Raw genomic sequence first — 14,893 nt, 5'->3', positions numbered from 1 at the left:
AGTAATTGAGGGTGAGTGTGAGGGAAGGTGAGTGTGAGGGCATCAATGGAGAGTGAGTGCGAGGGAAGGTGAGTGTGAGGACGTCAATGGAGGGTGAGTGTGAGGTCGTCAATGGAGGGTAAGTGTGAGGGAGGGTGAGGGTGTCAGTTGAGGGTGAGTGTGAGGGAGGTGAAGGTGAGGGCGTCAATTGAGGGTGAGGGTAAGGGTTCATAAAATTAATTATCTTGCAATTCTTCATTTCTGGAAAATATGTTAGAAAATGTAATGTAGTTTTTTTTCTTAGTATTAATCGTCGTTCACAGAAAATCGTCATATCAATATTCCATCAGTTTCATACGCTTTTCATGCGCCAAGACAAGATGTTTCTCCTAGCTTTATTACTTTCCTATATTTATATATTTTCACTTTGTAGAAATAATAATTACGAAATATATAAAAATAGCTACTGCAAGTTTTTGGCTACCGAAAATTTTAAAGTTTAACGAAAGTACTGTTTATATTCAAGTGTGCAGGTGGGACATAGAGCCCGGTCCCTCTAGTTAAACCTAGCTTTTTTTCTCATGGGTTCTAACTTCAATTTTTTTTTCATTATGTGTTTCCAGTTTCCTTGGTTGGATAGGTTTCTGTTTATCCCTCCGTTTGGTATTTTTCCGTTTTCCATTTACTTCTCGTGATTTTACTTCTTCTCCTTATTGTTTTTCCTTTTTATATTTTCCGTTTTTTCTTTTTTTTCAGTCCTCTCCCAGAGTTTCTCGTTTGTTTGTTGGCTTCTGATGTAATTTTGTCTCTAGGAGACAGCATTGTCTCTTTTCTTGCTACATTTCGGTAGTTTGATCGGGTTTGGTTTGTTTCCATGGTCAGTTTCAGTTCTGTTTTCGTATAAAGGTTTCTTAGGGCTCATTTCTGTCTGAGTTAACTCCATGTGAACGTAGTCGTTCGCATGGGCAATCGACAACCAGCCCCCCCCTGTGGTTGTATGTTTGCGCAGGAGAAATGTTTTGTCACCAAGTCTAATGTAATAATATACATAAGACATTCAAGCCCTCTCCTGTCTAGTGATGAGGCTGGTGGTTACAGAATTTCTCCCTCGCATTCTTTTTTAGACCAGCATGTCTCGAGGTATGATAGTTTGGTGTGAGTGGTATTCTTTTTTGCTTTTAATCCTTGGTTGTAGAATTTTGGTGTCTCTGGTATATATTTGTCTGTGGGATTTATTTTTCTGTAGCTGCAATTCTTTGAGCAGTCTTTGTTCTGTCTTTTTTTGTTATTTGTTATTTGAAAGAACAGTCTGAATTCTTTCGTGTGTTAAGAAGTGGAAAATTTTTTCCAGTACTTTCAGTTGGTTGCGGGTTTGAGTTTTGTTTGAGAGATTGCGTATTAATGATTCTTTCATTTTTTTTTTGTTTTCTGGTTCTGCGTGTTTTTCCTTTCTCTTCTTTTTCTTTTTTCTTTATATCGTAGGGTTTGTTTGCTGGTGGGTTTTCAGTATTGCTTGGGTAGGGTACGTAAAAATTTAACTCTGTTTTCAAATTTTGGTAGTCCTGACAGAGACACTTGTTTCTTTTGTGTTAGCTTTTTGTTTTATTTTTGGAAAGTTCTTCAGAAACTTGGAAGGCCTTCTATCGATTCCCTTGTAGGTTTTATTTGTGAGGTGTTTTTGTTTCCGTCTTTCTGTTGTTCGGATCTTTTCGGTTGTGGTTCGTTCTTTTTGTTGTTGTGGTTGGTATACTTCTTTTGGGGACTCCAGAGTTACTTGTTTTTCTCTGGATTGCCTCTTTTTGTATCATGTGGGCTAAAGCGAGACTTCGCTTCTCCAAGGCAAGTTCCTCCCTTTTTCTAAGACGTTGGTTCTAGTTGTCTGTGGTGTTAAATGACTCGTCTGTTTATTTCAATTTCAGTTTTTTCAAAGTATATTTTGTGTGTTTGGTTTCGAAATTGGTTGGTACTTTGGCATATTCAAGTTCACATCTGATTTTTGAAACCGGATTCGTTGTTTTCCAAGTTGGGCCCCCATTTTTTGTTTGGCTTAGTAGTGTTGCGCAAGGCCTCGTAGTAGACTAGATTGTGTAGTGTTTTTAACGTTCTCTTTCATTTCCCCGCTCAGCCTATAGTTGGCATAAGGGGTTCCGGGTTGTTTGCTGGTTTTAGAGTATTGCTCCTTTACTCTTCTATTCTTTTTTGGTTGGCCTTGGTTGACTTCGTCCGGTCTTTGGCTTCTCCATTGTGTTAAAGGGTATTCCTTGTTTTGGGTTTTCCGGAGTTTCACAGTCTTGGAGGGTTCGTTTTTTTAAAAGTACGTTTTCACACTGGTCTTTACGAGGTATAGGAGTTTTCATGGTTAGATTGTGCTTTTGTACTGACAAGTACAGTTTTGATTTTCAATTTCTGGTATTAATGACTGCTTGGTGTTCATTGCCCCAGGATAGTAGGTTTCCAACTATTTCCACAACTCGTCTCGTCAGCCGGGACTTCTTGCGTGGTTTTCTCGTTGCCGTCTGTTTCCAAACTGGTAGGCTGCAGTCTTTCCCTCTGTTTCTGTAGGTGTGGCCTGGCTGGCCGATGACGTGATACATGTGTTTGCGAGTGAGTTTTTGTTACAGTGCCCCCGTAGTTCTCTTTCTCTGTTTCTCCTTCTCCTTAGTCTGAGTTCTTTTTGTTTAGAATGTCCTTTTTCTGTTTAAGAATATGCTATGGTTTCATTTTTATTTGTTGTACTAAATTTGTTGGGGTCATCCCCTTCCCCCTTTCTCCGGAGGTTTCATTTGATTTATATATTCTAAATTTCAAAGGAAAATTGTGTGCTTCATACCACAAGTAGTGGTTCTTCGGTGTTCACAGAGGTGAGCGGGGACCGAAAAGACCTATCTATGCCCCAGTCGTCCTAGCTTGACGACTTCAAGTACTCTTTATATTCAAGTGTGCAGGCGGGACATATAGCCTGGTTCCTCTATTTACACCTAGCATTCTTTTCCTTTGCGTTAATGGAGGGTGAGTGTGAGGGAGGCTGAGGGCGTCAATGGAGGGTGATGATGAGGGCGTTAATGGAGGGTGTGAGGGAGGGTGAAGTTCAGGGCGTCAATGGAGAGTGATTGTGAGGGAGGGTGAAGTTGAGGGCGTGCATGGAGGGTGAATGTGAGGGAGGGTGACTGTGAGTACGTCAATGGAGGGTGAGTGTGAGGGAGGGTGAAGGAAGTTCGTCAATGGAAGGTGAGTGTGAGGGAGGATGAGGGAAGGGCGTCAATGGATGGTGAGTGTGGGGGCGTCAATGGAGGGTAAGTGTGAGAGGGTGAGGGGAGGGTGACAATGGAGGAGAGTGTGAGGACGTCAATGGAGATGAGTGTGATGGAGGGCGAGGGGCGTCAATTGAGGGTAAGGTTGAAGGAAGGTTAGGAAAAATGAACATCTCTGCTAACACTAAGTTACCGCTGCCCTTTATAGTAGATAGAGATAGTAACAAGGTTTCATTCTTGGCCCACAATAGGGAATAGTGTAATAGAGCCCAGCTCTAAATATCTGATTCAGCTTGAAGAAAGAGTAGGGGTATTTGAGTATTCTGACGACATAGTAATAGTGTTGTCAGAATCTGTAAGACTCCAAATAGAGAAAAAAGCAAACACAAATCTATATAAGTTACAGAATTACGTTTGACAGACGATCTATCTCTGTCTCAATCAAACAATAAATAAACAAATAAATACTACACGTGATCAATAGATCAAATCGCCTTATCTTTAAAAGTAAAACAAAATTGGCAGAGCTAAATTACCTGTATTGTTTGCTGTCACACATTTGCTTACTACAGAGAAGAGAAGTAGTTGTAGTGTTTTTGTTTTCCTTTTAATTTATTATCAATTTACTAATAGTTTTAAGAGTTACATTCAATAATACCGAAAATTAATAACATTTATCCTTATATTAATTCGAAATTTGAGGGGAAGGAAATAATTTGATATGTTTAACTGTAAAATAGAAAAGGAAAAATATAAAACAGATATAATGAAATATATTTTAGATGATACGGTTAGCTACATTTTGAAGAAAGAAGATTTAAACTCTGAAAAATCCCTGTAAATATCTTCAGAAAAAGAAATAGCTATATTTAAAATTTGGTATGTAAGTATTTCAACAGAATATTACGAGATGAATATAATGTGTTGTAAAATAGTAAATCAAAACAGCAGATTACTGTAAGTTCTTTAGTTATAAGGTATTACGATTTTTCACCTCACTGGGTATTGTTTATTTTGAAATGAAGCTACAATAGAACAGAATAGAAGATTAATTCGTTTCGAAATGAGAAGGATAATTCTTTCTTGTTTCCAAATTTATTCAAATGTTACTGCTAATCGAAGTACGTATATAATTAGGTTCACACTAAGATTCTAGTCATGACACTTTTACAAATTATTTTAAAGTTACAAATTATTCTCACGCCAGCAACATGTCAGAGGATTTGGTAAAGTAGACTTGATTGTAGAATTTTGGAAAATTTTATATAATTTCTTACTGTGAAAAAGTATGATTATTGTTACTATATTGCATTATAGTATAACAATGTTTAATGTGGGACAGCGAATAAGCAATGCATCTGAATATTATAATTGAAGAAGATTAAGTAATGAAGTATTGGAAGGAAGTTCGTTTCACAGCCTTTAATCATACTACTAAATAACAGTTTTCGTTAATATTGCTCAATAATCGTCTGTAACTTTAAAAGAGAAAAATTTAAATTATATTCAAGTGTTACAATAACGTTGCAGTGGGTGCAATGGTGCAAAAATCAATTTGTAACAAGATTTCTGTCGAGAGTAGGGCGGATTCGTAGCATTCATCCAGACGAAATGCAGTACAGAGAGTAAACCGAATAGAAAGCTTTGGTTCCAAACATTGAATAGACCTGTGGACTAGTCAATATTAGAAATATTGTAGTAGAAATTTTGCCTTTCCACGGTAGTAGGAAACTTCCAATGCTGGTTATTTACTACTAAATGTTCGAAGACATAGACCATTTTTCGAACTGTGTTAACTAATGTTCAATAATGTTTATATCGCAGTATATAATTTCTAAATTATCAAGATATACAATTTTGTTTGATTTAGTAATGATCTGGAGTCAAGCATATATTTGGTATGTGTGTCTAACGTGTTTTGCACTTCGTAAGCTGGTCATATCCTTTTACAACATGTAGTAGAATATTAACATTTAGAAGTAGGGTAACATCAGGAAATACACAAGTTCAATAGATATATTATATTTTGTAATATATAGGATCGCTTAGATCAACCTATACTATGTTTGATTTTAGTAATTTCGTTAGATAGTTAAGGACACGAAAACTTTTTTCAACTAAAGGGTATAGTGGCTATTATTGGTACGACTCACAAGTTTTCTGAGTTCACGTTATAAATAATTTTATCCATTCCATTGTACCCAGTAACTCTTATTTTAAGTTTCTTTATTTTCCAACGTAAACTTAAAACTGCCTGATTTCCTTTTACAGAGACATTTGCAATGCCGATTTACTAAGTGTATTAAATAGTTTGTGAGCCTATGTATTTTTCTTTCTATTAACTAGCTTTAGATAAATGGGTACGGTTAGGCTAGGCTAATATATGTAAATGTCTGCCTGTATGTTAAATTTACAATTTTTATATGTTTATGTCATATGTAGTAGCGTTGAAGTAAGTATGATAAGCCAGTAAAGTAAAGCTAAGTTATCGTTGACATTGATCTTGAAGAAACACGAAAAAGTTACTATAATGGTTTTCGTACTGTTATTTCAGTAGTAAGTGTAAGGAGTGCGATTTAAGTTAAGGTTACTGGGACAACGCACGCGCAAAACGAAAACAACTCGTTCGATCTCAATAAACGTTTCACCCCTTGCTTGAATAGTATTTTTCGAGTGTACGCGAAGTTTGGGCGCGTAAGCATGAACGGAAAGATAATGATAGCCGACCAGGACAAGACTGTTCGAAAGCTGCTTATCCAAATCTATGAGAACCAGTGCTCGCGTAACTTTACGGCTGTTTAAAACCATTTTAAGTATGCATATCATTATAGTAGAGTGCATAGAATGTTCAAACACTACGTGGATACTGGCGAGTCATCAAGAAAGAAGAGATCTTGGCACCCAATTTCAAAATTTACATAGAAAGTGAAAGTGTTATTAGATGATACCTCTTGAAGAACCCTAACTTGGCAAACCATATGTTAGGACGACAATATCACGTTTCTTAATTCAGTGTAACGAAGATCAAGAAAGAAAACGGATTCAAGGTTGAAACGTTAAAGGTCCACCATTTTATACAGACGACCAGAAGAAGGGCGTTAAGACCAACTGCCGCAAACATTCGGACAAGAATTTCGCGAACAAGATTGTGATCATGAATGATGAGACTTACTGTTACCAAAACTTAGCGTTCGCACCTGATTCGAAGTATGTATCGTACATTGATAAATATCAATTAATCCTAACAAATTTGTAAAACCTAAAGACAGGTATGCGAACAAGTTTCTGATCTGCCAAGCTATCTCGCTAAACGGCAAAGGTTTGCCTTCTGTTCTTCGAAGTGGGATAATCAACGGTGACCGCTATTTAGAGTGCATTGAAAAGGTTTTGATTCCGTGGACAGTAAAAGGAATTCACAGGACAAGACATTGTGTTTTGGCCCGATATGTCATTCTCGCATTGTGTGAAATAGTGTGTGACAAGCTTACTGATGCCGGCGTCGTTTTTTTGGCAAGAACACACCGAAAGTTCTTCAGACTAGTCCATCTAAACTTATCCAAAAATGGTGAAAGTATTTGCTCGACCTTCTTCAAAAATTATAAAAGAAATGAATGTAATGATCCTTATATATGAGAAGGTCAATAACACTATTCACCTTTTCTTATGTACACATATTTTTGAATGGCTCCCACCTTTGTTACCGGTGGAGTGCCATTTTGTGTATTTGCAAGAGGGTACGAAAACTACAGTTGCTCAGGACGTACGAATCGTATTACGAAACCAAACAATTACCAATCTTTAGAGAAGAGACTGAGGTACATGTAGAATAAAAATGCTTCGAAATAAATATGTAGGGTTGCAAACCAATAAATGAAGTAACCAGAAAAAGTATAGAATATTACACTTTTAAAGAGGTTTATGTTGAAATGGCATAAACTCACGGGTTCATAAGTTTTGTCCTGAATACTATTCCATGTAAAGGTCCTCCAGAATTATTTATAACTATGATACTACTGGCATAGTAGATTTATGGGGTCCGAAAGTTGAAATTGGGGTTTTGATGGTATTTTAGGGGCAAAATATCTCAGCAGGGCAAAGTGCTAAAAATTGCTGCCCAGATCACAAAGTAATTCTTTATATAAATAAACAATTGCAGAAAAATGAGTACTGATACTACATGGAGAGAAAAGTGAGGACATGGTAAAAACGCGAAGAAAGCACGTGCGTGACGATGATCGTAGCCCGGAAAAATTTTAATGTATGGTCATTTTCCATGCTAGATCTCAAAAACTATGCATGGTTTAGCAATTAGACCTACTTTCGTTTGTGTTCAGTTGTTCAGAAACTTGCGAGTGGTGTTCGTTCCGTCTCTGTAGCTCCATGATCATTCCCACGTATATATGGTAGAGGGGGGTTCGCTCCGTCTTTCACGCACAGCACCCATCAACTAACTGGACCGCGGTATTAAGGCACTCAATGTATCAGCAAAGGGTCACTTAATCCAATCCCAGTTACGGAAGTTAATGTTTTTACAACGGTGCATTATATAAGATAGATATCTTGGTAGAAACATAACAAACTTTGTAATTTTCGGAGATAGTATAGCAACTGCTCTGGACTACTTGGTATGGTTTAACCCAATGACAAAAGGTAGTGGACAAGCGCTTTGCAGGAAGTTCCTGTTCAAGCTTCGAGAAATTGGCCTCAAGGATGTCTACAGCTTCAAAAGTAAGCTACTTCCTTTGTCTCAAGAAATAAAAAAATAAAACAAGAATTCAAAGTTCCCTTAACTTAAATTGCACTCCTTATGTATAAGTACGGTAGAATTGATATATACATAAGTTGAGTGTTGTGCAAATGAAATAATGGTACTTAAATGTGGGTTTGGTAAGTTATTTAACTGAAGATGATGTAGTTTTAAGGAGAAGGAATATTTTTAATTGGCAAGTGTTCATAATTTTTGTATTAAAGAAATTTACTGTTTACATTTAAGAAACTTGGTTTCAAAACCTCTCCGGCCATTTTAGAGTTATAAATATATAGAGAAATTTCCTTTTGTATATTTTCATATTAAATTTTCAGATAGCTTCTACCAATTTTTCCATGATTCGTACTTCTTGTTGTGGGTAGCATCAACAGTAGCGGGAGATTCAGTATCCTAGATCAGTGGTTCGATATATCAGATTCACTTTACTGTGAACGGCATGTAGTGAGTTTTGAGGAGGGTATTGGAGTCCGAACTCTTTAGAAACATGATCGAAGAAGATCATTTTCAACAAAATTGAGTTCTGACGTTTGAATAGTGGAGTAAATGGGTAGATGCAGTGGACAATGTATATATGCAGCAGGCAATCTATTTGTTCAATGTTTACGAGTGTACTGTGCATTTTCTCGATTCGATTTCTAAAATTAAGTGAATATCTTAAATTATTTAAATCTATAACAGGTTTTTTCTCTTCACTGACTATTTTTTAACAATATTTCGGCCCATTACTCTCCTTTAGTGTTTTGCGGGACCTTGAAGAAAGAGTTGAGAAAAAGACTCATAAAATGCTTCGTGTGGAGTGTTGTACTGTATGGGGTAGAAACGTAGACATTACGTAAAGGTGAGGAAAATCGACTGGATGCCTTCGAAATGTGAGTGTGGAGAAGAATGGAAAGAATTTATTGGGTCGAGCGGAAAATGAATAAGAGAGTATTAGAAATGGTGGATGAGAAAAGAACACTTTTAGATATTATTAGGAAAAGGAAGAGAAACTGGTTGGGACATTGCCTAAGAAGAGACTGCATCATGAGGGACGTCCTAAAAGGTATGGTGGCGGGAAAGAGAGGGAGGAAGAGAAGGAGACTACAATTAATGGATGATATAAAAACAGAAAGATCATACGCGAAGACGAAAAAGTTAGCGGATTACCGTGGAGCATGGAAGCTTCTCAGCTGCGGCAAGTGACCTGCCAATAAAGGCAGAATACCTATGATGATGATTCTCCTTTAGTTTGTTTATTTTATTCTTTGGGTTTGATGTAATAAATTCAGCTTCCTATAGCAAGCATATACTAGATATGTTGATTGCAATTTAACACGTCATTTTTAATATTAGTACTTGTATCATGTAAGTATTTGTTTCAAATACTAAGATTTTCTATTTTTATAGGTTCGGAGGAGCATTTGCTGGTGTATTTGGGTACTTCATAACGATGGTATCTTTTCCAGCATTTGGTTATACAAGAGATGTATTGTTTGGAAAATTAGAGATGATGGGTAAGAATGGGATATGGATTGACATGCAGAAACTAATAATTATAACACCATGTAAATTCCCGGTACCTGAATATAACATTATTTATAATATTATACCATACGGTTCTTTAGAAATACATATACAGACCACTATACATATATCGAAAGTAATTAGCCGAATGTTACTTTAATTAAACAAGGGAAGATGACTTCTTGCCACTAATAACTAACTTAAATATGGTCCTACTAGTTTACTGAATAGCACGATGATCGTAGTTTAGGATTTCTTTAAAGAAATTCTTACGTTGGTGATTTATCCGTGAAGTAGAACTTGTTCTGATTTGATGACATCCTCATTATTTTTTCAAAGAAGCAATACAAGTTATAATGAAATGATATATATATTAACTTAGATACTTAAGATAGTATTAGGAATAACAAGGCAAATTCATTTCTAAAATAAAGTCTGTTAGTGCTCAAAATTTAAAACCAATATACTTCCTGAACCATCTGAAAGCTTCTAGAAAACAATATTGGTGTTTATGTTTAATCGATAGCTATTTCCTTGAAATGTTTTGCGGATAAAATTACGCACCTTTCTTGGCACTTTTCGGTCTAACATAATCGTAGAAAGTAAGAATAAAGGGTGTAACACTTAATAATTGAAATATTTGTAATATATTATTCAATTTAGCAGAATATTGCCTCATCTTAAAGGAAGAGATTTAATATGAATTATGTACTAGCATTAAGATGTTATATTCAGTGCTTTCAGTTATATTTTCGTATTTTCGAAACATTGTACTATATTATGTATTTTAATCATAATTCATTTGTTCATACGAATGGATTTTGTGGGTCTTCATTTAGTATGTTCTATTTTGAATAGAGACAATTTTTTTATTATAGTTAACAGGCTAACAGAGAACGGAAAATTGATTCATGGTTTATTACTGTTTTCGTAACATGATATATAAATACCACATAAATCTATAACATATCATTGGTCGTTAAAAATAATTGAATATAATTGAATACAGGATAACACTCATTTCTATGGATGAAAATCCTTGATCAGGTATATTTTTGGACATTGATTATTTTCATTATTCTGATACATATATTATAATTAATGCACTGAATATGTAAAATAAGACGGTATATAAATCTAATTCGTTCCGTTTAGATTGTACACCCAGCCACAAAAGTATCTGCCCCTAAGTGCTTTACTTCCATTACTTGGGGTCCAGGTCTTTTGCAATTGTGAGAACGCCTAGACAAGACACAACCCAACTTACACGTAATTTTTCTCGACACTGACAGCAGCTGGTAAGACTGATTGAAGTCGTTATACAAATAAAATTGTGAGCAGTTGAGGCACGAAAGATTTCTCCATTCTGAGATCAATCTCTCTGGTTCAGAGCGTGTTGTTCAATGAACATCATATGTTAATCTCAATATTGCTGTGTATGTAATGTATTTTTATTATACACTGTATATTAAAAGAAATAAAAACACTGATTTTTTATGAATCAGAAAATGCTTGAAAGTAGCTGAAAATATCAAATGTAGAAAAACTGCTGGAAATAATTTTGTAAATGATTTCCTTCATTGAGAGACCTTCTCCAATTCTCCTCATTCCAACACCTGTTTCTTTCTTTAGGAGAGATGATCATGCTTATCACACTGAGTATGCATTAAAATTGAAACTGAAACAGAAACACTTGAAAAGGTTTCAGTCTGGCCGGGATTCGATCGCGGGTCTACTAAATAGAAGTTCAATGCTTTAACCACTTTATTTTAAAGAGAAACCGATCATACCTCAGTTCCTGAGCAACCCGAGTTTCCTCGTATACAAGGCCTCTTTGACCCTTTACCATATTCGACAGGGACACGAACACATACATACCCAGGACAGTTAAATTCTGACCTTGCTCTTCAGAGGGATTCGAACCCCCAGTGGATTGCGCCTTATGATCCAAAGCCGAACGCCCGAGACCACTTGGCTATTGCCACCGTCCTCTTCATGAAACGACTTTAACTAGCTATTAGTTTGAGTGGAAGTTTAAATGGCGCGGTAGGTGAAACACCTACCGCGCCATTTAAACTTCCGCCAAAACTAATAATTAGTTAAAATCGATTCATCGAAGAATTTAAACAAGATACTCTAATATAACAAAATAAACAAGTATAAAAAATATATAAATAAAAATATAAGCAACTTGTGTGAGTGTCTGAATGACTTACTCGAAATTTCCTTGTTTAACTCAAAAACAAGTTATATAGACGTTACTCAATGAGGAAAATATCACGAAATGTTCTTGAAGTTGAGCCTACGTCTTTGGCGGAGCCATAACTTGTGTGGGGACAACTGCCCCCTCCCCCAAAGAAGCTCCCCGCCTAGAAATGAAGCATCAAATAGGGTCGCTAAATTACATAAACAAAACAGCACACAAAAAGTAAATAGAACAAGAATGAGTCGTGGATCATTTCAGTAATATTTATTCGTATGGCTTTGAGATTTATCAATATTGTCCCCTTAATAACTTTTTCATGTATCACATGGGACCAGGGATTAACTAACGGAACCGAAAACCTTGCCGTGCGGGAGGGTCCACAGGCTCTGGGGGGCCATAAAGATTAAGAGAAAGTTGGAGAGACGGTGCTCAATAATTAGAAAATCAACATTTTCTAGGGGGCCCAAATAGTCTCATTAATGCTTGTCTCCCACAGAAAAGAATCTAAGTTACGGGACTGGTTATCGGTTGCAGGGATGGTCCCAATTTACATTACATTTCGTCCTTACCATAACTTTTTAATTTCCAAAGAAGAAAAGGCGACAGATATAAATTTTTTGCATCCTTTTAATGATATCAATACGTGTAGGAATAGAAAGTTCTATGTTTCTGTTCCACAGCTACTAGTTTATTTTCTTATATTCATATGAGGAGTTTGTAGCAAATAAAACCGGTGGCACTACAGAGTGATACCGGGCGTTCGGTTTCTGAAGGCGCAATCCACTAGGGGTTCAAATTCGTCTGAAGAGCAAGGTCGGAAGTTTGATTTTCCTCAGTATTTCTGTGTTCGTGTTCCTGTAGTGTTTGGAATGCGTCGAAAGGATATGAGGCGCCAGTGGTGAACAATACTCCGTTTGGGGCGATCTGTTTAAAATAAATTCTGAAAGCAGGAAACTCCCATTGCAGCTACTTGGGTTCAAATTCTGTCGTGGTAATTAGTAATTTTTCTGAATGGGAAGATAATCTTGATATAATTGATATTGTAATTATGTTATTCTTTTATTATTATTATTATTATTATTATTATTATTATTATTATTATTATTATTATTATTATTACCCCAATGGAAAGAAAAAGTAATATAGTCGAAGGTATTCATAGGAACAGAAAAGGTATAGAGTATGTCAGATGTTTCTTAGGTTTATACATTAACGCAATAATATTATCAAGTTTATGGACTTACAGATAGAAGTATCATTTTATGACAACAAGAAATGGAATATAAAGATTTGTTAGCTCATAACAGTAATACAGCTTGTTTCCCCTTCTAAGTAGAAAGGTGAGGTGACATCTTAAATAGGATCATTCTCGTGACTAGCGATCTCTATTGTAAGTTCTACCTTTATTTGCAATTCGTACACAGCAAGCGACAATTCCTTGGAACTCATTTTTGGCCCATACTACAGCAGTAAGGACGTGTTTACCCCTTATGTGTTCATCAATTCTTGTTCAGACACGTTACTTGCCAGAGAATTACGAAGATTGATACAGATGACGCAATTTTGTGTTCTTGGCATTTCCCCTGTAAAGGAAGTTGTCTCAACTCCTACATCCAAAGAAATTGTATATTGTTCATGTTGGTATACATCAGAAGTATCATTTTTGTAGATTATAAATACATCCTGAATTGCCACAGACGGAATCGAACTCGCGTCACCAACATTATGAAACTAACGCTTAAGGCACTACTCTAAGACATGACTGTTCTCGGAGGAAAATAATGGAGCTGCAGAGAATTCAATAATTACACACTTTTACAATTCCAGTATAATAATGCTCTGACTTTCTGATTAGAGTTATCATAAAATAGTAAATTGTTATCCAGATAGAATAGTGCAGAGAAGCAAACTTTAAATTGACGATTCATATGTACGAAGGCACTGCCGTACGCTTTCGACTCGGGCTCTTATTTTTCACGACACGACATTGGACAGATACTTATATTGGTTGGAATCTGTTATTTCAGGGCACTGAATTTTTTTAAGCAAATTAATTTAACGAACCTTCCTCAGTACCTTGTTTCCTATTTTGACGCGTTTTACTCACTTTTACAATTTTTCCACTAACTCTTTAAGAACAGGGACAAAAACATAGAAACATGGAGTACTGTAAAAATCACAAACACTATTCGCGCTTTTTCCCTTGCCTGAAGTAAAACAATAAAATCTGTGAATATGCAATTTTTGGTGTTCCATTATCTATTTGGTGTCAAATCCAGAGTTGGAGTGGGTCAGTGGGTCAACAGAGTGTGATCCAATGCGACCCATCATCAACCGTGACCCACTGCGACTCATCATCCACCGTGATCCACTGCGACGCACCACCCACCGTGACCCACAACTCACTATAACACACTCTGACCCACCTCTCTGCTCAAAGCATTGTGTACTACATATTTTGGCGCGACAAAACGCCAATGAACCACAAAATTACTACCCCAAAATATGTTAAATAGCCTATATGTGTTTTTGTTTATATTAAGCTGAGTCTAAAAGCACTTAAAAAGTAGCAAAAAGTACCCCGGAGAGAGCTCGAACCACCAACCTTGTGATTACTGGGTGGGTGTTTCTCCGACTTCACCACGGAGGCAATGAATTAGAAGTCGCTCGTAAAGGGATAAATCGTTGAGATCTTTTTAATTTGGTCAATCAGTGTACTCTTTCAACCGTATATATGAGACGATAACTGTTTCGGATCGGATAAAATGCGTTCGCCATGTAATTTTATAACAAAATGACGAGTGTTTATTTACTTTATTTCATAGTTATCCCATACTCACTTTCGAATGATCTACGACAGTTGCCGTCTAAACTCTAACAATTATCGCACTCAAGATTTTTCACTTCATGATGTTGAGGCTAAGGATATTCTTGATCCCCTTAGCTCACTTTAGTAACAATTCGTAAAGGAATATATAATAATAACTGCATGCACATGACTGGCGATAGTTCGTGCTCGTCCCTTCGCGATTCTCCGCGACGAATCGCAGGAGCGCGGGATACAAAGTCTTCGCTGCTATGCGGTGGTATCTTCAACACCCCGACGCGAGATATCTGTTCCGACTCGACTAAACGCTGCCGGCAGTGGGACACTAGGAAATGCTACGACTCCTCTCTAGTTTGACG

General features: G+C 36.5%; 1 protein-coding gene across 1 annotated transcript in view; it reads left to right on the top strand.

The window, feature by feature from the left end:
* Window positions 1-12,609, top strand: part of LOC145685156 (uncharacterized) — a 72,759-nt gene extending 60,150 nt beyond the window's left edge. The window contains exons 10-11 of the mRNA XM_081757509.1: window positions 9,385-9,491; window positions 12,569-12,609. Of these exons, the coding sequence (XP_081613635.1) occupies window positions 9,385-9,491; window positions 12,569-12,609 (148 nt within the window). The remainder of the gene's footprint in view (window positions 1-9,384; window positions 9,492-12,568) is intronic.
* Window positions 12,610-14,893: the final 2,284 nt, after the last annotated feature.

This window comes from Thermobia domestica, chromosome 5 (assembly GCF_964235325.1).
Source record: "Thermobia domestica chromosome 5, izTheDome1.hap1.1, whole genome shotgun sequence".
Taxonomy (NCBI): domain Eukaryota; kingdom Metazoa; phylum Arthropoda; class Insecta; order Zygentoma; family Lepismatidae; genus Thermobia; species Thermobia domestica.
Note: the sequence above shows the minus strand (reverse complement) of the source record. Positions and strands in the feature narration are given on the sequence as shown.